The following is a 26323-nucleotide window of genomic DNA, read 5'->3' on the forward strand; positions in this document are numbered from 1 at the left end:
AATATAAAAATTCAAATGGAATTTAAATAATTATAAATTATATAACTTTAATACCCTTCGGTATTAGGTAATAAATAATTTAAATTACGGACGAATAATGATATATATTAGTAAACGCTTCGTGAAAAGAAAATAGGAAAATGAAAATAGAAAAGATTAAATAAAAATACGTATCGGAAGAAAATTAAATGTTATAATTTAATCGGGCTATTTACTAATTTAAAATCTAAAACTAGAAGAAAAATAATAGATACTGTTTAAAGAAATAGTAGCGCGCCCGAGGGAGTGTAAAATAATTATCGGTAATATAAATCTATACTACTTCTAATAAAATAAATACGGAAAACGAAATAAAAGTAATAGTATACTCTTAGCGATAGTGAAATAATATAGTTTTGAACTTATAATATTATAAGGTACCCTAACCTAACCTGGGAATAAAATACGGAACGAATTAAATAATACTATTAACTACGTTTAAATTAATACAAAAATATTAATAGAATATTATTTCTTTAATAATATTCCCCTAATTAAATTGGATTATAACTTCTAAATGATTTATATTACCGCCGATATCTTATAACGGGCTATTAACACCCCCGAAAAAAATATAATTAGAATTTTATAAACCTAACTATTATAAAAGAAATAATTATTAATACTATTACTATTCTATTCTACCCAATTACGGCCGAAACTGTAAAAATTGCCTTCGATACCCTTATAGATTAAATAACCTAAATTGTAATAAAATCTACCCTAAAGAAAAAACTTAATATAACTTGCTAAACTGATTAATATAATTACTATATTAAGAACGCAACCCGCAAAGCCTACCGTCGTATTTGGTATTAGAAAGTGTTTCGTACGCTGCTCTAACGCCAAAAAATAAAAGTAACCTTCAAAAAAAAATTAAAAAGGCTATAAAATATTCTTATTATAAATAATAGAAATAAATAATTTCCAACGCCTCGAAAAAACCTGAATTATTTTAGAAAATCGAAAAATAAACGAGGCTACGAAACTATATTCCTACTGATACTCCGAAAATACCCGGACTGTATATAAATAAATTAAATAAAATTATTACTACCTACGCTGGAAAAATAAAAGTCCTAATAACGAAATTCTTTCCTAAAATAGACGTACCTATATATTACCTTCCAAATTAAATTATTTACTACCCTAAGTATTTAAAAAGTAGTAATGTAGTTACTGCGGATAATATATTTAAAACGCTCGGAAGAATAATGCTTAATAAAATATTCGGAAAGGATATAATATCCTATAAATTATTAAAAGCCTACGGCCGGCAATTCGCTAAAGCCTTAATAATCTTGGTAATAATTAGCTTTAAAATAAGTATTCTCCCGCGTAAATTCTAACGTATAAAAATAATTATTTTAAAAAAAACCTGGGAAATTACTAACCTAATAACGTATAATAGATATTTAGGGCCTAATTGCCCTACTTAATAATATTAATAAAATCCTCGATATTATCATCGTAAAATAAATTTCTAACGTTGTGAAAGAATATAAGCTCCTCCCTAACAATTAAATAAGTAATAAAAGAAATAAATTAATGGAATTTACTATCTAGGTAGTTACTAATACTATATATAAAGTATAAAAATAGAGTATAATAGTTTCGCTTTTATTATTAAATTTAAAAGGGGCGTTCGATTGAATAATTTATAAATAATTTATTTATACCTTATATATAAAAGAATTCCCCCTATAATTATTCAAATAAATAAATATATTGATAAAAAAACGTATAGGCTAGCTTTTCTTCGACGGAAAACTTTTTTCGGAATTTCCACGTTCCCGCAAAGATCTCGTAAGGATTACTACTTTCCTTTATCCTCTTCCTCCTTTTTATTACTGTACTTTATAAAATACTATCCGAGGTTTAAAGTACCCGGATAATAAGTTTTATTAATAATACTAATATCTTAACAGTCTTAAAGACGCCCGAAAAAAATAGCGCGAAATTAGCGGAAACGTAGCGGGTATATAAGAAGTAGATAAACGAGCGGGGAATAGAATTCAAAATAAGTAAATTGGCATTTATCTATTTTATTAAAACGAGGGTACTATATTTTTAAACCGTAGTATTAAGGGACTTTAATTTGGAACTTTTAGAATTGGCGTAATTCCTTAACGTAGTCTTAAACAAAAAATTATTATATAAAGCCTATAAATAAACTATAATGAAAAAAATAAGTATATAAATATACGCCCTAACCAAACTAGCGGCCAAAATATAAAATTATAAACTAATCCACGCCTAGGAAATCTATATAAAAGTAATCCGAAGTGCTATCGCTTATAATATTTTAATTTACTATACGCTGATAGAATTATTCTAAAAACCGAAAAGACTAGCCAAGTAACTACATACTACGTAAGCGAACTACCTCCGCGTTATTATAAATATATATAAAGCTACTACAATTTATAATTTAAAAACGGAAACCTTTATACCCCTATTTAATATTTACTTTAATAAGAAAATAAAAGTATTTAAAAAAAAGATGAATTAAGGTAAACGTAAAAGAATTTATAAAAAAGACAACGGCTTAAATCGGATTAATAATATAATAATAATAAAAGAAGAGAGCGGTACTACCGGCAAATGAAGAAATAATGAAAGAATAAATAGAATGATAAATATTCGTAGAAAGTATTATTATTAAAAATAAAGGACGGACTTAACTAATATTTAAAGAAAGGGAAAAATAATTAAAAAATAATTATATAATAGGACTAAATCGCTAAATAATCGGTTAAAATAATTACCGTAACGCAAAAGTAGAGGAGGAACCTTAATACAATTAAACTTTGCGCCAACTTCTATAATAAAGTGTTAAACCGTTACACCTAATTTAATACTAATAATAAACCCGCTCCCCATTACGTCCCCAAAACTAAAAACTCCCTCCTCATTCAAATATATACTGGGAAAATAAATTTATACTCTTTCTTATTCGAAAGAAATATATTTGAAATAATAATACTATACTACCGCTGCAACGTAGGTAAAAAAACCGTCGAATACTTTATATTTAACTACTTCGAAATAACAAATTTTAAATTCCAATTTAAATAACTATCTAATAAAATAAAACTCTATTCCCTCCTCGATACCATAAAGGGAGCGGAATAATTCCTTAATTAAACGCTCAAACTTAATAAATTATAAGAGTATAAATTAATAATCCAACTAAAATTTAAATAGGAAAAAGAAACTTACTACAAAATTAATAATATATTAATATATACAACTATAATACGTACGTAACAGAACCGAAGCGGGGGCGGGACTTTCTATTTCTATTATTAAAACTATTATATAAATAGGCCAAAAAACCAAGTCCAAAACCTAATAATTCCTAATTTATTATTATTATTACTATTATTTCCCCCTATTCCTATAACCCTTATTCCTAATATATAATTCGAAATCAAAATTATATTGTAAACGCCGCGGGTATAAATCTTAACCCTCGTTCGAAAAAAAAAGTATTACTAAAATCGTAATCAACGTTACTAATGTTAAAATTGGAAGTAAAAATAGAAATCGCAATGGCTACGAAATGGAACTAAATTTAAATTTCTAAAACCATAACGCGTATAGAAACTTAATTAACCTTCTTCGAATTAAAAACAGATTAAAAGTAGAGGAGGAATATATATAATAAATTTTGAAGGGTAGAAAAATTCTCTCTTATTTTTATAAAAAATAAAACTAATTTAATATTAACGTTCGAATATATAATGGGCGCAAAGTTAGAAACTATTGAACTATATATATTAATAAATTAAAGTTATACGACCGGGGTGGGAACTGTAGTAGGAATTACTATAAAGACCGTAATAAGAATAATTATATACGTAACGAAAGGGTTACTATAACGAATTTTCTACTTTGCATATACTAATTTATAATTGCGTATAAAGGTAATAACTTAATTTAAAATAATATTCTAATTAATTATAAAATTAATATTTAATAATTCTTATGCAATGTAATAAAAGTATAAACATTCCTCCTTCAATTCCTTAGGGACCTTAATTTCTATTTTATTTATTCTATTACAATATATACAAATATTACCGGTATAAATAATTAGAAGAAAAAAGGAATTAGTAACGATTGTAAAATGAAGACGAAACGGAAAACGACAATTTATAAATACAAATAAAATAAACCGCAACGAAAGTATCCTTCTTAAATTAGGTATAGTGGGTAATAGCGAATATAATTTCTTAAAATTCGATTATACGCTAAAGAACGAATATATAATAGAAATATAATGTAATTCTCTTTTCGTACTTAGAATTAATAATAATTTTCTTACGTAGGGTAGAAATAAGCGTATTTATAATGGTTTTCGTTTTATTTTTATTAAGATTATAATTAATTTTAATTAATTTAATAATAAATTTGGCGACGTTAACTTCGCTATTGCTACGGGGGTTAAATTATTTAGCGTCAATTATTTTGGGTTTATCAGTAGGGTAAGGGTAAAGTAAAGGCGGCAGATAAGTAAAAAAAGAAAAAAAAAGGAGGAAATTTAGGAGAAGGGAAGCCCCCTTCTTATATTTACAAGAAGGAGAAAAGGGGATTTACCTAAAATTTTATAATAAAATAGGATGAAAAAAAAAACGAAACGTTAACAATATGGAAAGGGGTTTTTATATTACGACCGCTCCGAAATAATAGTAAGTATCATTATAGGAATATACAAATGGTTTTTTTAATGGGATAGTATGCCGGTAAGGGCAATTGTAACCGAAGGTATATTTATAATAGGCCCGCGACCGCCCCGGTCGCGCGGCGATAAAGAAGCGGGGGGTTTTCACCCGGGAATTACGGTTTTTCCTCCCGGTTTTGACCGACGAAGGACCGCGTGCCTATAAGGGCGACTAGTTAGATAGATAGTCAGCGTAAATAAGATCATTATTATTATACCGTTTTAAACGCTAGCCTCTTTTTCTTCTAACGCTCCTAATATAAATAGCGCCGTAGGATCTCAATCAATACGTATATATCATATTCGTTAATTAAAAAAGTACAAATTTTATTAAAATATAAAAATAATTTTAATACTAATAATTTCATAACTTCCTTCACAACGTTAATTACAATCACAATACAATAATTACGAACGGTTACCATAATTACAAACATACTTCTATAGCCTATATAGGGAGCTTCTTAGAATTTTAGGACGCTCGAGAGGGCAGTACTAGCTTACCAATAATACTAAAATTACATTTATATCAATATATTATACGTTCGCAAATGCTAACAGTTATAATAATATTTTTAATAGGTTCGTCGTTATAGAGTATTAAACTTACAACGGCTCGCTAATTTAAATTAGGAAAGTTCACCATATTACATCGCTACAATAATACCAAAAATAATAAAAACGCTAGGTAAAACGATAGCCAATATGCTAACATTAAAATGGTAGCTTTTTGGTGCAGATTTCGATAATTTACGATACGATGTGGTTGATATATATTAATTAAAACGGTTAAATTTAATTAATCTATCAAAATCCGTTAGAAAGTCGATATTGTGGCCAGCTCAATACAACTAGCGCGCCAAGACTGACAAGGCGCTTGAGTGTGGGAATGCTATATACAAAGTGGCAGGGGTAGAGCTGCATCCTTATCCTGCTTTAGGCATTCAGGAACAAACAGCCGCCAGCCTATCAAGTTGCACGATCCCCTGGTCTCGTCGTGAGCTCTTTCCGAGTCTCAGGGTCTGATATTGGAATATGATATAAAGTTGTTGTTTGCCTCCGGCCAACGCCAAAGTCGAGATCCAGAGCATCAAGGTGAAGCCATAAAGCAGTATCACCAAAGAACCTCGTAGGTTTCCGCTCTCATTACCAGATACTTGATTGAAGAAATAAACCATCTAGCACAACCCCTTTCACGCTCAAGTCCGGGAAAACCAATGAATTACTGTACAGGCTGTTTATGTTTTGTGTTATCCTGGCCTCATCATCGGGGACGACCTCCCCACACGCCCGAAGCTCTCACATCACTGATTTAACGCCAACCAATCGAACCCAGAGGAACCCTACTCCCCCCTTTGCTGCTCCCTCCAGTCCATCACCTCACCCCTCTTAGATCCTCCAAAACCGACCCCACCTTCGCCGTCTCTGAGTCCGACCTCTCATATTTTCCAACGCGATCCTACTCGCTCTTCGGCTCCAGCACAGAAACCACACCCTCTCTGCTAACAGCCACCAACTGCTTCGCCTTCTCTCCCCACTGCACCGCCACGGCGGGTGTGCTCGTCCTCAACGGCTCCGTCCACGACTTGCTAGCCTTGACATACTGCTGCACCGTGACACCCTGCGATCCGGCAGTGGCGAGATACTGGCCCGTGTAATCCCAAGCAAGGCCGGAGACGTCACCGGTCTGGAGCTCCTTGGCCCGCGCCGCGTCGCCTTCCTTGCGCAGGTCGAAGACGGTGACGGAGGACTGGCCGACGCCGGTGGCGGCGAACCAGAAGCCATTTTCGGAGAAGACGAGGGTCTTGACGGGGGCGCCGAGGGTGAAGTTGGCCATGCGCTGGAGGGTCTTGGTGTCGAAGATCTCGATCAGGCCGGATTGCGTGCCGGCGGCGAAGAGGTGGCCGTCGGGGTGGAAGGCGCAGGATGTGAGCTCTAATGTGGTTGTTAGTAAGCTGTACAGATAGGAGGAGAGAGATCGAATACATACCAGCATCAGTATAAACACGCGCCACACGCTGCAGCGAGTGCAAATCGTAAAAGATGATGCCCTTATCCACGCCCACCGAAGCAAGAATCTGCTCGCCAGGGTGCACCGCCAGACCAGTCACGGCACCAGCGTGCTCCGTAACAGAACCAGTCTCGACACCGCCCTCAACAGCCTTGACACTGCCCTTCGAAGTGGCCGAGACGACCTTGTTGCCGATCCATACCGTGGCGGTCACCGGCTCGCCAATCTCCAAAGAGCGCTCGTGTGCCTTGGCCTCGACCGAGTAGAGGTCCACTATGCCATCCAATCCACCAACTGCCGCGTAGCCAGCGTTGAGAGCGAGCGAAGTCGCTTGTGTAACGGGGAGATCTGTGTAGGCGGTTTGTTGCAGGGCGGAAACGTCTTCTGTGGTGGCCCAGCCTTCGGGGACTGGTCGCTTCTTGCGGCCCTTTTGCTTCCTGCAATCGTGATTGTCAGTATTTCGTCTTGCAAGATGGTGGAGCGAAGTGAAGTACTCGGCCTGAACCTGATCAACATGTGCAGCCAACGCCTCGGGCAGACCCTCGCTATCCACCGCCATAGCATCACCAGTCGCGGCACCGCCAGCAGAAGCCGTAACTGTGAGTCTGGAAAGGGCCTCGCGGGCCTCGTCGCGCTCCTTGGTCAAGCGAGCAATCACGCGAACGGCGGCATCGTTCTGGTAGAGCGCCGTGGCCAATTCCTCCCTTGTCCTCGCCAACTGTTGCCTCGTGTTGTATGACTCTAGTACCAGGGCATCCCATTCGTCTTGGAAGGCTTTGAGCATCGATGGGAGGGATGTGAATTGCGGGGGGCGGGGGCGGACGATCCGATTCGTCTTGATGGGGAGGAGGTCTTCGACGTCTAGCTCTTCATCGGTGCCGGGCTCTTTGTGGTTCTCTTGGATGTACTTTTCTATCAATCGCTTCTCGAAGACAGCGCCTGGGATGTGTCAGCATGGTATCACAGTCGGGCTGTCGTGGGAACGTGGGGTGTTGCTGGATAAATGGTGAAAGCGGTGGGAATAGTGGGATCGGTGATGGTGACAACAATGACGAAGAGAGCGTACCGGTCTTCCTCGACACAACAGGCTCCTCGGGAACCTCTCCGGATACTGCGTCAATCGGTTAGCACAACCTCGCGCAGGATTAAACTTGGGTTCGGACATACGTGCGCAAAGCATCTTGACAATATGACTGCAATGCGAAATCTGTAAAATGGGTTGTTTGGTTCAAGTCGCGATGTCAACGTCGTCCTCCAACTTTTTTGTTGCAACGCGCCACGGCCAGCAGGCAGGCGACAGCCTGGAGCTGGATGGACGCTACTTGGAAGTTTGGCGGCAGGCAGAGAAACGATTGCCAAGCCTGAGCCACACCGAGCCGCACACCTCGGTGTGTGGCCAATCATATTACAGGAATACATTAAGGTACTTTCGCTATGTATCTGTCATTTGGTAATTTCAACCTCAACACCATGCCCAACATCAACGGCATCACATCAAAGTCTAGCTTAAAATCTACACATAAATACTTCCCTTCGTAACCACAACCGCCGTTCCCCCCAAATACAAATCCTTCACCTTCACCTCCCCATTCTCCTCCACCGCCGTCGCCTCAACCTCAATCTCACTCTGCCTCCCCATCTCCACGCCCTGCGTCAACTCAAACCTCGCCCCTCCAATCTCCCTCCCACTAACCGTCAAGTAACTCGCCAGCGTGCACGCCGCGCTGCCCGTAGCCGGATCCTCAAACCCCAACTCCACCATCCTCGTCCTAAACCTGAACTCCTTCCTCCCACTCTCCTCATCCCTCCTCTCCTCCTCCGTCGGCACATAATAATACCTGCACACAAACCCGCCCTCCCACTCCCCCCTATCCAACAATCCCTCCATCTTATTGAAATCCAGCCTCTTAGCCGTCGACACCTTCGCCAGGTGCTCCAGACTAGGCAGCTTAGCGAGCAAGAAGGTCATGCCGCGGACGATGCTGACCACCGGCCCTGTCAACTCCGCTTGTCTGATCTCGGGATCATCAGATAGCGCGGCGTTGATCATGTCCCTCGTCTCCGCCTTTACTGCCCCGCTCCCCAAGATTCCACCAAGCGTCTGAGAATGAACATGCACAGCATGCGGAATAGTAGCCTTCACCCTCTCCCCCTCTCCCTCCAACGGCCTAATAGCAATCGGCCCCGCCTTGGTAACAAGCGTATCGACGTGCTTCCAGCCCAAATGGTTCAGGACCAAGTACGCGGTGCCGACGGTGGGGTGTCCAGCAAAGGGGAGTTCCTCCTCGATGGTGAAGATGTCGATCTCCCGGCTTGTAACAGACAAGCCATCGCGCGCTTCGTCGTCGAGCGTGTGCAGGAAGACGGTCTCGGAGAAGTTGAATTCGCGGGCGATGCGCTGCTTGACGTCTTGTGTGAGAAGGGGACGCTGAGAGGCCGGGATGAGGACTACCGCGAGGGGGTTGCCGAGGTAGCGTGTGGAGGTGAAGACGTCGACGGTTAGGTAGGTGAGAGTGATGGGTTGGGAGGAGGAGGCCATCTTGGATGTTTTGTGGTTGTTTGTTTCGGTGCGCGAGTGCGCTGTGTCTGGCTGGGTTGGTGAGTGGTTGACCTGAGACTGAGAGGTTGAGTGCTGCGGTGCCTTTGATGATGTTTAGATTTTTGAGATAAACCTCAACGTCACTGTTACGGTGGTGAGGTTTATGTCTCGAGAAAGAATGGAGTCATCCCTCGATGAATCACGGCTGAAAGTGGGGCAGCTCCAATTGCTGGTGAGGTTTCGTCTCAGTGGTCGCGTCCTCACATCAACATCACAGTCATTCGACTTACTAATCCTCGACGATTACCCCGAGCATCGGCCTTCTTACGTGATGTCGATGATGATATCCCCATATTTTGTTCCTCGTCACATTTTCCCCATATCTCTTCCTTGCTTTGTTTGTCGCCATCTTTCTTTCCCTGCATGTTCTTATTGGCAGGCCCCCTTTGTGGTTTGATTCCCCTCGTTAGTCTTGTCATCGTCGTCGCAACTGTTTGTCTTCCGCGCGTCCTCTCTTGGTTGAGGCCTGCGCATGTAGGCAATGGTGGCCAGTGGCTGATAAACGGCCTTTTCTTCGCATGCTTGCGTTGGGGCCTTCGCAGTCATGGGCCGGTGGGCAGCTCCTGCCCTTTCCGCCTGTTTGCTACTTATGCTAGGGGTGGTGTGATGATAGTAACCATTCTCTATCTACTACTATCCAATGATCTCTTCTGCTTTCTGGCTGTTCAACCAGCACCGCCAACGCGACGACATACAAAGTTCCGTCCTACGCAGTTCAGAATGGTTTGTATGAGATTTGGCGGGAAATTCTCTTGGGGTTGAAACCCCCGGATGCCGCAAGCTCGTCCATGTCATTGCGTACCGCCCGATCCATGGGCTTCAAACCCAAGAGCCGAAACACTTCATTCACTAACTTCGTCGAGCTGACGTTCGTGCGTCCATCAACCTCGAAGAGTTTTGCCAGATTGACATAACCCGACTCGTCATCTTTCAGCTTCTTGAACAACTCGTGCATGAGCTGTGAAGCAGTCAATTTGGGCTTGAGCCGGTCGAGGCGGATGCCATCCTTCTTGAAGCAGTAAAGTACGAGTGCAGCTACACCAGCAGCCACGGCTGTGGCGACTGAGTTACCCCCGTCTTTGATATGCTCGAGTACGTACTCGCTGGGGAAGACATAATCCGTCTTTTCTTTCGTGACGTACTTCTGCGCATGACAGAGGAAAGTAGCGGCACCAATCCTGCGAGACTGCGCGCACTCAGCTGGATAGTAACGGATGTCGTCCGGGTCGTTGAACCTAGTGTCCCTGGCAGCACAATACATGATCGACTTGCAGTTGGCATCACCCAACAATTTGTTGAGCTTCTGGGCGGCATCATTCACCTTATCAGTGGCGACCTTGAAACTCCCACTCATGGAAATGATGTCGACTTCGCCATCGATCGCCCATTCGACTGCCTGTGTATGTAACGTGCAAAGTTAGTTCGCAACTGGTACCTGGTAAGGAGGAAACCATGAGATGATGCGGCATAGGAAACACGTACAGCTGCCGATTGCTCTGGACTGAATGCAAATTCCGTGAGTCTGAGAGCGGAATTCTTCTGGCTGTCGATCTTGGCAACATGGATTTCCACGAAGGGGCAAATGCTGGATATGATCCACGCCATCTTACTGCCGTGCCCACCCGTTGATGTATAAAACGGTTCCCGCTCATCTTCGGGCGAGTTAGGGGGGAACCCGTTACGTGCAAGATAGGTGCCTATATTCTTATACGCAGGGTCCACGCCGTCATCCAACAGAGCCACCTTGATGAAAGGAGGATTCCGTTTGCCATCGGCCGCGTTAAAGAGTTTCAAGCCAAACCACGTGGCGACTTCAAAGCCAGGGTCTTTTCTGCGATAACATCAGATATGTTGCTTGTTGAAGGCCACGCGGCCTTTCGTCTGGATGCTTGGGTACTTACGGTGAATCGGCTGCGAAGCTGTGAGCATTATGATCCCCTGAGAACCTATTGCCCGAGTCGCCCAGTCCAACTATGTCCGTTTCGACTTCCGGAGCTACTGTGTCCTCCGTTGCTTCTTTTTTTGCCGCCTTTTTGTCAAGATCGATGCGGTCAGCCTGAAGCCATGATGACAACACGCCTGAAGTCAACAGCCTCTTGAGTATGTCCTCTGACCCGGGCGTGGTGCGAAGTCCTTCCTGAGTGGACTGGATCAGTTTTTTTAACTCTAGAGTCTCTCGCTTCTTGCACCGGTCCTCGTTGAGCAGCCGGTACTGCTCCAGGAGATTCTTCTTAAATTCCTCAAGATTGGCTTTGGTTCGTTTGTCGCTATCGAGCCCCTGGATAATGCAGTAATTGAGAGCCGTCAGCATAGATTTCACTTATCATTTTGGGTTTCAGTTTCAGACCACGAACCTTGTTGACCGTTACATGGACCCTTCTCAGCTAAAACCAGGCAAGTGTCAGACAAATATTCTTGGTGAGTTTTCTATTACCAGTGCCTCTTGGGCGACGTACCTCGCGTAATTTGACGAGACCATTTTGATCGGACCAATGCCGAAGCACAGCGTTCATCCCGCTCGAATGAAGACGGAGGTCTATGACATTTTTCGCCTTTTGGATGGTGGAAATAGACATGTCAGGCTTATCCCACTCCAAGAATCGAATTTCATCCATGTACCCGAGGCACTTTCGACTGTGTCTTCATTGCATGATCGCTGGGGGTGGTCTTTTACCACCAACTTCAGGATCTTTGTGACTTCCTTCTTTTCTTTCAACCAGCGGAAAACCTCGACGAGATTGGCCGCGTCATGATCGTGCTCTTGATCAGATAAGCATGCATCGTCGGGGCTGTCTGGTTGGAGGCTAAGCTCAACGACGGCAAGCCGAGATTCAAAATCCAGAAAGTTGAAGTTCTTGGTAGTTTCAGCTGTGACGCGATTTTTGAGTCGGAACGTCCCGTGTTTTCGGTCTTGGCCTATGTTTTGGCATTCAGCAGCGCCCTAAGAATTGGATATTGAGTGGTGGTGTGGTTTATACTTACGTTTGTTGCGATTCCCAGCTTTCTTGATGTCTTGGAAGAAAAACCGAGTAATGCACGGATAGTCCGCCGTCAGCTTGTATAACCTGTCCTCCAGATAAGTGACCGCCTTGTCTGAATTTTTGCAAACGTAGTCCCAAACATCCTTGTGACTTCCAGTTGTCGACTCAGGGCGTTCCTTTTGAGCATCACTTCCCTTCTCTTGGCCATCGCGGCCTTTGCTATCCTTCGATCTTTGGCTCTTGGTGGCGTATCCTGTGGTTGTCTTCTCCTCCGCAGGGCTGGACTTTTCATTGATTCTCCCGTTGGCGTTCTCAGCAGTTGATGCTTTCTTTTCAGCTTTCCTTCTCTCAGTGATTTCCTCCCTTGTTGCCCAATGGAACGAGTAAGGGGACCGTCCCGTGGAGTTGTGCTGTGTCAAAACCTCCGGAGCTCCTTTTAGCAAGGCCACCATGAGCGCTGCCATGGAACTAAAATCTGGAAGCTTTTCGTTGGCTTGTTTGTTCTTGTGACATGTGAGACACAACTTATTGTGTGGAGAAGCAGTTGTAGGCCCTGGAGATGGGCCTTTATGTTCGAGACAAGGAATGGTCCTCCTGGCAAAGTTCTTGAAATGCAGTAAGTCGTGCAATGGTGTGTTCCCGTCCGAATCTGGATCTTCTGAATTGCGCCCTTGTTCCAGAGCATTCGGTGTTGAGTCCGCTTTGACAAAGCCAATGATCTTCTTGGCGTCGTGTATGTTGTTTCTTATGAGGAGGTGGACGCAGTTCTCGCCTTTAGCGTTCGTCTTTGCGATCGCTTCACTTGGGTCTTGCACCAGTTTACATATCAGACTCGTCAGACCCTTACATTGATCGCGCTCTCCTTCGGCGGCTATGGCTCTATGCAGCAAGGGGGTGTTGTCTTCCGATCTGCAAAATTGGCTGGGATCTTGTTCCAAGATAAGCGTGAGAAGGAACTCCGTGATACGCAGGTCTGTACTGCTGGCGCTCTTGATGACTTGATGAATGAAAGACTTTTCTGAAGGCTCATGGCCACCATTTGAAGCCTCGATGCTGAGACGCTGTTTGATCATAGACATGTAGAGATCCCTTCGGTGCTGCAGTCTCTTGTCTTTCTCTGACTTTGCTAGGTCTCCGTCCTGCGGTTTCTCGGTTCTGGGCAACGTGAGGATTTCGTTAAGCATATCATGCAGTTCATTGTCGTGTGTAGCCTCCCACCAGGGGTCTGGTATTGAATCTCGAGGCCCTGACACATCATCCTCAACACCATTGCTGTGAACTTGTGTAGTGTCGACCTCGTTATCGCTGTCCGCCCACAAATCATCTTCCGAGTCCGACTTCTCCATCTTGAGCGTTGGCAAGAGCGACCAGGTAGTGTTCGGTCGTCAAAGAGAGTAAATGGCGCTGGGTGTAAGACAGGTAATGAACCTGCTTAGATCAGGTTTGGTGTTTCTCGTCTTCGGATGGGAGTTTGTGTTGGATGGATGTAGAAGCAACGGAAGTCAAGGTGCCCAAACAAATTTTAACTACACGCCAAAGACGACATCGAGAGGCAACGGCGCAAGCGTAAAGGACGGCCGGGAAGGCAGGTTCAACACACGACATTGCTCACTCGGATGGTCCTGCTTGAATAGGTGCGCTAGACCCCTTCATTTCCCATCTTCCATTCGAGTAGAACCGTTACCTTGATGCGGGGTTTGAGGCGTCTCGCAATACATGTATGTACTGCAGGGTGGTTGGTCGGGTCATCGGATGACTGATTCCTGAACATCGTGCTTCTACCCAACTGCATGTTGTGTAGTACAATGCATACAAATTTCGTCTTCTTATCTCGGCTATCAACCCATCATCCGTCTAGAAACGCATTCACGTCTGAGTGGAGGCGAGGTGCAGTGTGGTTCAGTTTGTGACTTATCATTCCTGGGTTTTGTCTCTTTCCAATGAACTCAGTGCCTCTCGTTTCGGAAGGAGCCCTCCAGCCTCTTTGAACGTTGATATCAGCAATTTCCGCCGTGGCCTTGGTAATGTCTGACGAGTGATGACACCTGCCCACCTGGAGTACGGAAAGGAGGGGTAGGAACTGCCGAGTAGACCGGAGCACAAGCGGCTGAATCTTTCCCAGCTGTCAACCCCGATGTGTACGTCGCTGATTCCTTCCAGTTTCGCAGAAAGGCAGCTGACGACGTCTCATCAACGCGAGACCTCTTTCCTTCCGGTCATGCATGTTGCTACCCCTGCGATTTTTCCCAAGGACCATGTCTTCTCGGCGGATGAAGGAAAAGTACCATTAACAGAGAACTTTATCTTCCTTTCACTCTCTTCCCCATGATTTGAGCGAATAAGTTCCAAGGCATCTAGCTTTACTTCACGCTTCAAGTGTAATTTCTTCTCCCGCTTACTGCATGTGGTAGGTAATGACCGTGATGTAGTGTGACATACTGATAAGGGAACTCGACGCTGTCTCAATCTCATATCTAGAGGTACCGCTGAGAAGGAACTGGAAACCTGACAACCTCACCAAAAGATGCTCATTTGTAGTTCTAGGCTAAAGAACAGTATCGTGAGTATTCTGAACGCTCCGGACATCGACTTCACAAAGAATCCGAGTGGCTACTTGGTAATTGGGGACTGTACTTTGGATGCTTGAGCAGACTTGTGCCTGATGTTCTGTACTGTTCCGGATCAGTAACGTCCAGTATGTTGGATGCCAGATTATTTTTCTTTGTGCTTGATGGCGACTTCCTCGAAGAATGGCCGTTGCCCCCCCTCGTGGGACGTGATCATCTATGTTCTAACGGCGGCGTCTACGGCAGGCGGACCTGGCGGCTAGGGGTGATTGCATGCTTTGTGAATGGGGGTAGATGGCATATTTTCAATCGAAATCCGACACTCAGATCAATAGAAGTAGGTTATCAAGTGAGGATGATGACGAGTTGCGCAGAGCGCGCTTGCAGTCAGGGTGTGAACCCCTCGAGGGTCGTCGTTCCTTCCCCCTTTATGATTGTTTACTTTGGGTGGGGCTTCCAAGGATGCCACAAGAAGCGCCCAACTGCCACTGGTTTCTTTTTTTCCCGGTCAAACTCGTCCTATTCAGGTCTCGAAACACAAGCATCATGAGCACTCTGGCAGCGGCTGATCAATAACACCGGACTGAGTACTTGTTTCTGCGTCCAAAACTATTGTTTTCATCTTTAGATCGGTGCAAAGGTGGTCCAGAAGTAGGTTAGCGAATTCCTGTCGGTACCTTAGTTGGAAAATCCCGGTTTTCCACCCACTGTAAGCCCCTGTAAGGCCCTTCCTTCCTTTGTGCTGAATTCGCTTCGCTTGCTCATCGACGTTTCCTTTTTTGCACAGTCACCAATCACCCGAAATGCTGCCAGAATTGCGGAGGAATTGAAGGAAGGTACAGGCTTTCATTTAGAGGAGTTGCACCATTGCAAGAGCTTGAGAAGGTGGTTAAATCGAGGAGTGACGAATGTGACTTTTGCCATTTGTTCGTGATTTCCGTGAGTGGTAGTACAGCGGTTCGTCTCAGCCACAAGAAAGATAAGCCAACTATGCGATAAGCGGCCAACGTACATAATACTTAGCAAGCAGGCCGACCGACCTCCGCAGTTGCTTTAATTCTTTGTACAGATGCCACTAGCCACATCCAACGAAGATCATCCCAAGTCCACTCTTTTTTTCCGGCGGGGCAGGCAACTTGTCCGATTCGTCAATTCGCCATGAACCGATTCTCATCTTGATGCTGCCACGGCTTCTCTTCTCATCAACAACGACTCGCTCGATCGCTTTGTCGATTCATAACAAGCGCTCGACCCTGAATAAACTTCAATCTAACATGTCCGGGAAACCGGACATGCCATCGTGACCATGGTTGCCTCGGGCCTCTGCCGCGTGGCGGCGACTGCACGCGTACGGCGACCAGCATCATGGGTCACCTTCAAGTCGGCCGTTATCGTCCACCATCCTCTTCGCCATCACCTGGCCCATCGCATCCGCATTCACCCTCACCACCGCGAGTTTCTCCGCCCAACAACGGCTTCTTCTGCTCCACAACTGGCCGTGACGGAACAACCAGACCGTCTGGCCCTTGAAGCTCCGCCCTGCTTGCCATCCCGATCACTTAAGGCAAAAAAGTGGCGAAAAATCCGAGATGCTACAAGTAAGGCTCTGGAGTGCCTCACTGATATAAACAAAACTCAACAAGATATTCAAGAGGCTCTCCAAGTCCTGGTCCGTACGTACAATTCAGTATCTGGGTTCTACACAGACATCAAGGTCCATACAACCGCGTACAGAGACTTTGCAGCTTGTCGTACCGCCGTGGACATCGCCGGATCTGCGGTAGAGGCCCGGGAAGCCCTGTGGGAAGCCGATGTCAATTTAAAGGAGGCGCAAAAGGAGCTAGACCTTGCCTTGGCTCCAGGAGCGGATGCCCAGGATGTAGAACTCAAAGCCGAGCAGGTCAGAACCTGCGAAGCTGCGCGTACGGCGCGTGAAAAAGAATTCAGAGAGGCCAACGAGGCAGTCCTAGAGTCATCGGGGATTTTCCTCAACACACCACATCCACAGACGCGCAAACAAGCGGAGATTAAGAGGGAGGACTATGAGTGGATGCTTCGTGCCGTTGAGGAGATACTAAAGTATCGTGATTGGTTATATATGAAAGCTAAGCAACTCCGCGCCGCCTCCATTGCTGCAGACAAACTCAACCGTTCCTGTGAAGCAGGGAAAGAAACGGCAGCGACGCCAATCGAGCAATCGGCAAACGAGCAGATAGAGCAACCGGCCGAGGCAGAGCAACACAATGACATGGAAAACGTCAGAGAGCGACCTACACCAATCGAAGAGTATGAAGACGAGCCCGAGCGAGTCAAAAACCTCGAATCATCCAAGCTCTACCAGCGCCCGACGATCAGACTCAACGAGACGACCACCGAAACCAAGTCCATCCAGCTCAAGGATTCTCTGGTCGACCACTACCCCCCTATCGCCTTTCCGTTCAAAGTAACAACAACCGTCATGGAGACGCTCCATAAGCTTTTCGAGGAGTGCTGCTACCAATTTGCCCTCGCACACATCCCCCATCACCTGGCCGAGCGAAATTGGGACTGCCCCGAAGCCGTCGAGTTAAGCACGTGGCACTGGACCTTCAGCGAGCTGCTCCGGAGCAATCCCCGCTATGTCTTCGCGTTCGACACCGACTACGCGTTCGAAAAGGCCGTGCCCGCGAGGCGCCGCGTCACCTACGTGTACAATCACCTTCTCGCCCTCAAGGTTATTCGTAACCAAACAGTCCATCCTAGGCCCCTTAACCCCATGGTGCTGCCGAAAATACTCCGCCGCGCGGGCGAGCTCGCGCGCCTGTTCCGCGACCGCCGCCTCCAGCAGGACATCCAGCAGCTCTCCTCCGAGATCACTCGCGTTTTGGCGGCCCTGCAGACCCGCCGGGCCGAAAGCCTCAAGGCAGGCCGCACGCATGAACTCTACCACCAGATCGTGGCTGACAAGGCCGCCGTGCAACGTATCCGGAATCGACTGCCCAGCCCACAAGTCTCGGCCTCCCAGGAGCGCTGGGCCGCGTGCGCCATGTTCGAAAAGGACATAGAACGCCTGATGGAGGCGTTACCGGTCGCTATCCAGGCAGATGAGGAGGCCAGGCTCCAGGCAGAACTCCCGCCGCTCGTCGAGATGGCAGAGAAAATGGCCGCGCAGGTGGAAAAGAGGAACGCGGAAATGCAGCTAAGGCTGGAGGCCGTGCGCAAGTCGAGATCGGACATGGTGCTGGGAACGATGCAATTTGTGTTGGACAAGCATGTGCGTAGGATGAGGAACGGGTGGTTTCCGTATTTTAAGCCGTTGGGCCGGGAGAGGGAGCTTGGTGTCGTGGGTTCGCCTCTTCCGTCGGCTGAGCAGGGGGGCCCGCAGGAGAAGCTTGAACCGCATGAGCGTCATGGGCACCAGGAGCATCCGGAGCCACAGGAGCAACAGGACGAAAAAGCCGGTCTGGGACTATCCTGTCTGGAAAAAACGTCCCACGCGCGCAGAGCGATGATCAGGAACGCCTTGGCTCGGGATTTACAACGGGAGGAGCGCGAATGCGAACGCGAGCAGGCCAACGCTGATGTTGATGCACACGCCGACGCCACGGGCATGCCTACAGAGGAGGAACGATTTAGGCCAGGATGTGTACCCTCTATACCAGAAGAAGAAATGTGGAATGCTGCTCGAAAAGCAAGTGAAGAGGAGAACCCTTTCTGGGTGCAGCCTTCCTTCGGTGCCAGCCAATACTTGACGGAGCAGCAACGGTACGAGCCTCGACAGAGAAGGCAACGGCAACGGCAACAGGAGGAGAACCTCGAGGCTGCCAAGTGGAATGACGAGGCTGCAGACAAGTTCGAAAGCGGCGACATGGCCCCAGACGGCTACCGCGCCACTACCAGCGCGTTCTTCGAAATGCTGGAGAGAAGGGAAAAGCCACCTGTGGAAGATTTCAAAAAGAGGGCTATGAAGGAGATGGCAGCTGCGGCGGCGAAGGCGACGAAGGCGGAGCAGGAAGGGGAAAATGAGGAGCAAGTCGAAGCCGGAGAAGACCGCCGCACGTTCATGAAATTCTTGAATGAATACAAGGCTCTGTCCGAGGAAAATTTCATGAAGAAGGGCATGTCGCGGCGAGCTGCGGGCCTTGCGTACATGAAGCAGAGTAGGGCACTAGAGAGGGAGTACATATGGCAGAGAAGGACACTCGAGAAGCAGATGAAAATATTACAGGAGGAGATATTCATGATAGGGAAGGAGATGAAACTGTTGAACATGGAAAAGAGAAGGCTAGAGGTAAAGAGGGAGAGGGAGAAAGCGAAGGGGGAGATGGCAAAGGCGGAAAAGAAACAGGGAAGAGACGATGAGGACAAAAACAAAAACGAACTCGAACCCGCCGCTGTCGACGATGTCGACGATAAAGCTGCTATCAACGATGGCATAAAGGCACTAGCGGAGTTGGCTATAAAGAGGAAAAAACTCATGTTAAAGATTGAAAGCCTCAAAGAGAGAAAGCGAACAATAAGAGGGGTCAGCAAAAAGTTCAAAGAACTCGACTCGGCCCGGCCCATCGTCTGGATCAAGATCGACCACACAGAAAAGGCCGCCACCGATGGCCCGTCCAGTCACTTGGTAGCAAAGGAGGCTGATTTCGATAGCCCTATTGAAACGGGTCCGGAAGCCGCTCGGGATGGAGGTGACCTCCCCGCAGTCGGCAGCGAGGTTACGGATGTCGATGTTAATGTTGATACCAATACCGGCACGGAGCTGACCGAGACCGAGGCCGGGAGGACTAGTATTGAGGAGGGGGTAGTTGACGCTGATGTCGAGGGTGCCTCGTTTGAGTTGTCTCCCGAGGAGGCGGCGATGAAGGCGTTTCTTGATGGACGGCAGACTCAGACTCAGACTCGGACTCAGGCTGAGGCTGAGGCTGCGCAGGAGGTTGCTGAGGAGGTTGCACCCAAGGATACTGGTCTCGAGGCTTCTGTTGAGGCTATCCCTGCCGGAGAGGTTGCTGTTGAGAAGGTTGCAACTCTCGAGATCTCTGTCGTCGAACCTTTTAACCCTGAGACCACCGCCCTCCAGGAGGTTACTGCTGAAGAGACGGCCCTGACAACAACATCTGTCAACGAGGAGACCCCACCACTCTTCCTTCCGACGCCGAGACCCCCGCGGGGGGAGGTCCTTGACGAATCTAGCTCTCTACGTCTCCCGAAGAGGTCTCTAAGGACTCTACCTCTCTACCTCTGCCGAAGAACGTCTCGGCCCTAACCAGTCGTGGATGTGAAGGAGGAGGTGAAGGAGAGGGTGAAAGAGGAGCAAAAGTGATGTTATAGCTAACTATTTGGGCAATGGGTGTGATAATGTGTAGGATAGTGTTGTCCCGTTTTGTTTTCTTCGAGTTTTTGTCATGTTCCTGTTTGGTAGCTTTTTGCAATTTGTTTGCGATGTTAAAGGGATAAAAGGGCCCAGTCCGAAAAAAAATAAAATCTTGAACTAAAATATGCGTTTTCGACCAGTAAGATCTGCTTGAGTATACATGTATTTACAATCGTGGTTTGTCGACCTTCGTTCGAATCAAAAAGGGGATCGTGAACTGGTCCAGGAAGCGAGAAGATCATCACCGTGGTTCGTTGCCTACCGGTCCATGCCACGATGCCACGCCTCCATGACGCCGCGGTGGCAGTTATGGCACACCGAACCCAAAGTTCGCAAACCCCAACTCGGATCTACCTACCCTCACATGTCCCAAAGCACCAAACGCGGTATCCCCATTTGAAGCACGGAAAGGCAGTGCCGCAGTGTCTTGCATGTGCTGCGCATCTATCTGCTTATGCGCATTATCGTCGGTACAACCACACTGCTGCACAAGATCCGCTCAAGATTCGCTCGAGGTCGGCTTGTGCCTTGAGGTCGGTCGGATAGTGCGAAGTGCGAGGACTTTTTACGTACCCCGTTCGAACCTAAATGACAACTGAAGGACCGAACGACAGACAGAGCTGCAATTGTCACTGGCTCCCATCGGACTGGACAAATCGGGAAGCGAAAGAGGAAGGGTGTGTGTGCGGGAGGGAGGGAAGGGTAGGGTAGGTGCAGTTGCAGTTGCAGTTGGTTGTTCCTTGTTCCTGGGGAGCTGGGCTGCTGGGTTTCTGAATGGAGATGGCAGATGGCAGATGGCAGGCTGCAATGCACTCCGCAGTTTTCTGGGATTCTGCACTTGGTAGTGTACAACCATAAGGCAGCGGGAAGGGAAGGGTGGGAAGGGTTGATCTGTCTCGGAGTTTGGATGTCTTGGTTGGATCCCCCCATTCCATTCCCCCGCGTTCGTGAACCGTGTGATATCTGGGAGCGGTAGAACCCTTCCTTTCTTTGTGTTCGGTGGACTCGGAATTTGCAACCATTCAACAACATCTGGATGTTAGGCAAACACGTTCGACGAAGAACTGGAATCGAGTCATGGTGGGTTCCGAGTTGTTGCTATTGTTGTTCAAGATGCCCGGGCGCCAAGTTCACGCTGTCCCCCTCCCCTCCTTCCCAGAATCACCAATGATGACAAGTCTACAGGGCCACTATACGCCAAGCGTAAGACTGGGGAACATTACCTATGGGGTAACACCTGCCTGTTTTCTCACCACTACCACCACTCCAGGCGCTCCCACCATTCGCAGCGGGAAAAGATCCGCAGGAAGGTGTACTCGGGGATGGAAGGCTCTGAGGCTGAAGAGATGTGCGCCAAGACGTGGAAAGCGGCAGTGCCCGCCACATGATCCGGATCTACCAAAAGGGGACTCCATCAATGGGCCATCAATGAGACAACCGTCAGCACAGTTGCCGCAACTTGCCGCTCTCGACCAATGTTGTTCGCATCTTCAAGACCTTCCTCGGACGGGGGAAGCATCGACGTAACAGCCGCACTTTCCTCCCTACGGAACGGCAAGCCCAAGCCCTGCCAAGGATTCACCACCGCCGAGAGGGAACGGGGGGATCCATCACCAGCCAGCGCTTAGCCTATCTCCTTTGGGCTCTGAGGTGCCTCTATTCCGCTTCGAACCCTAGCGCCGTATGCACTGTAGATCCCTTCCACCAGCCCACCAGCCTTGGACGATTCTAGCGGTGTTCAGTGGTCTGACACTGTTTTGGACTTTTGGGTCACATCCGACAGGCTGGGTTTGACGAAGTTCTACACCGAACTTCCACTTCGTCATACTTACTCTGAGTGACAGAGTAGGGGTACTTAAAGACGGGACGGTCCGCGATCTTGTGCCAGTTTAGAAGCTGGGAACATATTCTGAGGCTGACGCATTGCTTTGTTTGGTTTGAGAGACGAGACTTTACCATGACGAACCAGAACGGTCAGAAAGACCAGCAACTGGCTCCTCCAACGCCGGATTACATCACACTGGAAGGGGATGACGAGGGGATGGAGACTCCTAGCGTACATGCTGGGCCAAAAGCGAAGCCGAAGCGGATTATAGTGTGTTGTGATGGAACGTGGATGGATTCATTAGGGAAGAGAGGGTGAGTATTCCTGGATTCTTCACCACGACCAGAAGCTGACACATGAAGTAGAGAAGAACCACCATCAAACGTCACCCGCATCTCACGTGTCCTGCGCCGAACCTGTTACGATGGCACTCACCAAGTCATTGCCTACGTTCCCGGCGTCGGAACGAGTAACAAGCTAGATTCCATCACCGGCGGCGCTTTTGGCATGGGACTTGACCAGGTACCCCCCCCCCCCCCCCCCCCCCCTTCTTCTCCCCTTACCCACCCACTTCCATCCCATCTCAACTCACTCACTTACTAACACCACCTAGGACATCCGCGAAGTCTACAACTTCATCTGCACCAACTACGTCGACGGCGACGAGATCTTCCTCATCGGCTTCTCACGAGGCGCCTTCACCGCCCGTTCCACCGCCGACATGATCGCCTCTCTCGGCATCCTGACGCCCGACGGGCTAGACCGGTTTTATTCCGTGTTCAACGATTACATGTACATGGGCACTCCCTCACGGAACAAGACCGAGTTTATCGTGCCCGGTCTGCCCGAGTATAGGGGGCAGAAGGGCCAGGAGAAGAATGAGTGGGAGGCGGAACGGACGAGGATTTACAGGGAGCGGATGATTGAGCTGGGGTATACGAGGGATAAGTTCAGGGATGGGAAGACGGATATCACGATCAAGGCGCTGGGGGTGTGGGATACGGTTGGCGCGTTGGGGATTCCGCCTGCGCCTGTTATTGGGGTGAGGGGGTCGTCTAACCAGTGGGCTTTTACCAATACTCAGATCTCGGATAAGGTTGAGCATGCTTTTCAGGCTCTGGCGCTTGATGAGCCGCGGTATGCTTTTAGGCCGGCCTTGTGGGAGCGGCTACCGGGGAGCAAGACGAATCTGAAGCAGGTCTGGTTTCCGGGGACGCATGCCAATGTTGGAGGGGGTTGGTATGATCAGCAGATGGCTGATATCACGCTGGCCTGTACGTTCCCCTTGGCTGTTTCCCCTTTCCCATTTCCCCTTTCCCATTTCCCCTTTCCGACGCTATACTGACTATCGAATCCAGGGATGTGCGACCAACTCTCGACCCTCGGCGTCGAATTCAACCTCACACGGATGCACTCCATCTTCCTCGACTCCCTTCGCTACTCCGCCGTTCACCCATTTCCCTACTCACCCCCCTCCTTCGCTCAATCCCTCCTAACTAAAGGGAAATCCACCATCTCCAAACTCCTCACCATCGGCAAACCCTCCTCTACCTCCTCCCGTCCCTCCTCCTCTTCGCCCTCATCCCCTCGAAGCTCCATCTCCTCATCCCACTCTCGGTCCTCCCACGCCAAATCCCAATCCATCTCCTCCCTCTCCAACATCAAAGTCCCACCCGCCATCCCCTGGGCCCGCCCGCCTCTCTTCCACCCACCCCCCTCCTCTCACCCCTCCACCTCAAAACCCAGCGGCGGTCTAATCCGCGACATAGCAGAATGCACCCCTCTCCACACGCACTCCCACCCCCCACTAGCCTCCACCCCGTCCACCTTAATCCAACTCGGCGCCCGCCCCTACGCCCTCGGAACCCTCCGTCTCCCTTCTACTACAAGTATCACCACGCTCGCCGGCCGCACCGTCCGGCGCCCTGGACTCTTTTTGAGGGTAGACGAGGACACGAACCAAGACACCCCCCACCCTCTCCTCTCAACAGGCGAAACGATTCATTCTTCAGTCAGGGTGCGACTAGCCTGCGGCGGTCTAGCCCCCGACGACAAAGAACCTTGGCTCTGCCCTGCCCTCCTCCGCGGCATGGACGGTAGACCATTATGGAAACTTGAGCGCGGATGGGCGTTTACCCAGTCCGAAGTCGACAAGCTCGCGACTTTTGTACCGAAGGAGCTGAAATTACTGGGACGGGTGTACCCGACTGACAAGCTGTATGATGTCAAGATGGAGGAGATGCGGTGGCGGTGGGTGTATGTCGGAGATGAGAGGAGCGTGCAGACGGGGACGGGGAGCGGGAAAATTGAGTTTGGGAAGGGGGTCAGGTTTCCGGATCGGATGATGTTGGCTGAGGAGCCGTTGGTTGGGTATTGGGAGAGGTATTTGTTGGGGATGTTGAGTGGTGAACCGGATGTTTGGAGGTGGGCGGGGGAGATGGGGATGGAGATGGGGGAGGGGGAAGTGGGAGGGGTGTTGGGGGAGAGGACGAATGTGAATGGGAATGGACAAGCAAATGGGAATGGGAATGGGGTGAAGAGGAATGGGACGGTGGTTGGTGGGAAGGGGACGGTTAATGGTGTGAACGGGAATGGGAATGGGAACAAGGGGCATAAGGTAGCGCATAGTGCTGGGTGAGGTTATTACTAAAGGGCGATCGATGGGATGTTTTTGTAAGGACTCATGGGAAAGGAAAATGGGATCATGTTGGTTATGAGTGTGGTATTGTTGGCGTTCATGGTTCGTCATGTACAAAGGGTTTGTTTGTTGTAAGGTCAAAGCATCATTAGTTGGGAGACGAACTGAATAGCAATTATTTAAGCATCCCTTTAAGCATAAACATCCAAAAATCAAGAAAGGAAAAAAGAAAAGGCGTGACCCGTACCGGATTTGAACCGGTAACTTCTATGCTGGACAGTAAGCCGCATCGCAACACGACAAAGCATCAGCTAAGTAGTGTTGACCATTACACCAACGGGACCACGGGAAGGTGGCGCAGGAAAGGGGTCTTATATACCCCCGCCTAGAGAGCCTAGACCCATAGACCAGTCACGGTGGGAGTTGGGATGAAGACGCGACGGAGGGGCAAGGTGGAAGCGGCCGGGCGGTGAAGCAATCAATTTGACGGACGATTCGCTGGGCCACAGAATCAGGTTATGGGGCTATCGTATGCCGAGGGTGATGGAAGGGATTCGTCCCTTTTGATAGAGAGAGAGAGATGAGTGATTCCCAAGGCAGATGCAACCGATTGATGTATTCGTTCTGGGCAGATGGCGATGACCACGGACGAGGTTCGTTGGTCACTCGAGCTCGAGCCGGGAGTGTAGTGGAATTGGAAGGAACACATCGAAATGGCGCCGAGTTTGGAAGTGAGTTCAAAACCACCCGCGCGCGCTCCTTCCTCAGCTCTAACCGACACACCACTCACTCACCAAAATAATGGGTCAGTCCGTCGCTCTTCCCTCTTTAGTCTAGTCACTCTGTCTGTCCCTTCCAGTCGCTCCCGTCTTCTTCCCCTTTGAGAAAAGGTGACATTTCATGCCCTGGCCTCTTTCATCTATCCATACACGACTTGGGCCCGCCGCAGCCGCACAATTTCCTTCCATGCTTGTAGGTGTGCGGTGCAGTGGTGAACCCTACCTAGCCCTCACTCAATGCTCAGCTGCACCGTAAAAGTGTGCAAGATAGATAGATAGATCATGAAGGAAAGAATTACAAATCACTTCTTTCCACTTCCTGCTGGTTCTTGATTCCATCCCCAACGAAGGCTTGTCTGGCAGATATCTAATGGAATGGCATGGCATGGAATTTTACTTACCTATAATCCACTCGCGAACAGGACTGACTCTCTGTGCCTTTCATGCTGTTGAATGGTTACAACTCCCGAGTCCAACGAACGCAGAGAAAGAAAGGGTTCTACCGCTTCCATATGTCTCATACATATGTCACATATCACGAACGCGGGGATCCACGTAGGACCCCGAGACAGATCAACCCTCGGTGCTGCCCACCCTTCCCGCTGCCTTCAGTGCCTTGTACAGTACCACGTGCAGAATCTCAGAAAGCTATGGACTGCATTGCAGCTTGCCATCTCTAGCAACCAACTGCATCTACCCTCCCGCACACCCTCTTCCCGATTTGGCCACTGATGAGTGCAGTTCTTTCGGTTCGGGGTAGTACCGACGATAATGCGCATAAGCAGCAGCGCACATGCAAGACACT

The 26323-nt window shown here is 47.8% G+C and overlaps 4 protein-coding genes and 1 non-coding gene across 5 annotated transcripts; 2 read left to right on the forward strand and 3 right to left on the reverse strand.

Moving 5' to 3' along the window:
- Positions 1-6224: 6224 nt before the first annotated feature.
- B0H65DRAFT_512879 (Diaminopimelate epimerase-like protein) lies at positions 6225-9315 on the reverse strand (the record flags this gene model as incomplete). The annotated part of the gene is made up of 5 exons (XM_062828614.1): positions 6225-6700; positions 6756-7213; positions 7271-7715; positions 7843-7887; positions 8304-9315. 5 exons carry the CDS (start codon positions 9313-9315, stop codon positions 6225-6227), a joined length of 2436 nt encoding a protein of 811 aa, XP_062676492.1.
- Positions 9316-9600: 285 nt separating this feature from the next.
- On the reverse strand, positions 9601-14127 carry B0H65DRAFT_566295 (uncharacterized protein; the record flags this gene model as incomplete). The annotated part of the gene is made up of 9 exons (XM_062830319.1): positions 9601-9967; positions 10230-10771; positions 10858-11206; positions 11277-11653; positions 11730-11759; positions 11832-11911; positions 11995-12291; positions 12358-13702; positions 14041-14127. The coding sequence occupies 9 exons, from the start codon at positions 14125-14127 to the stop codon at positions 9745-9747; spliced, it is 3330 nt and encodes a 1109-aa protein (XP_062676493.1). The 3' UTR covers positions 9601-9744.
- A 1955-nt stretch (positions 14128-16082) lies between these two features.
- On the forward strand, positions 16083-20393 carry B0H65DRAFT_481548 (uncharacterized protein). Its single transcript, XM_062827632.1, has one exon. It carries the CDS (start codon positions 16230-16232, stop codon positions 20166-20168), a length of 3939 nt encoding a protein of 1312 aa, XP_062676494.1. The 5' UTR covers positions 16083-16229; the 3' UTR covers positions 20169-20393.
- Positions 20394-21948: 1555 nt separating this feature from the next.
- On the forward strand, positions 21949-25135 carry B0H65DRAFT_79959 (uncharacterized protein). The gene is made up of 4 exons (XM_062831435.1): positions 21949-22415; positions 22467-22623; positions 22715-23375; positions 23460-25135. The coding sequence occupies exons 1-4, from the start codon at positions 22234-22236 to the stop codon at positions 24737-24739; spliced, it is 2280 nt and encodes a 759-aa protein (XP_062676495.1). The 5' UTR covers positions 21949-22233; the 3' UTR covers positions 24740-25135.
- On the reverse strand, positions 24977-25082 carry B0H65DRAFT_t479. Its single transcript has one exon. It is a non-coding gene; the product is annotated as a tRNA-Ile (tRNA).
- Positions 25136-26323: the final 1188 nt, after the last annotated feature.

This window comes from Neurospora tetraspora (genome assembly GCF_033439725.1).
Source record: "Neurospora tetraspora strain CBS 560.94 chromosome Unknown B0H65scaffold_11, whole genome shotgun sequence".
Classification (NCBI taxonomy): domain Eukaryota; kingdom Fungi; phylum Ascomycota; class Sordariomycetes; order Sordariales; family Sordariaceae; genus Neurospora; species Neurospora tetraspora.

Bases quoted from the DNA above. Each gene is read 5' to 3' on its own strand.
- B0H65DRAFT_481548 (XM_062827632.1), top strand. From the start codon at position 16,230: ATGGTTGCCTCGGGCCTCTGCCGCGTGGCGGCGACTGCACGCGTACGG.
- B0H65DRAFT_79959 (XM_062831435.1), top strand. From the start codon at position 22,234: ATGACGAACCAGAACGGTCAGAAAGACCAGCAACTGGCTCCTCCAACG. The intron at 22,624-22,714 runs GTACCCCCCCCC...AACACCACCTAG, and splicing joins TTGGCATGGGACTTGACCAG to GACATCCGCGAAGTCTACAA. The intron at 23,376-23,459 runs GTACGTTCCCCT...TATCGAATCCAG, and splicing joins GGCTGATATCACGCTGGCCT to GGATGTGCGACCAACTCTCG.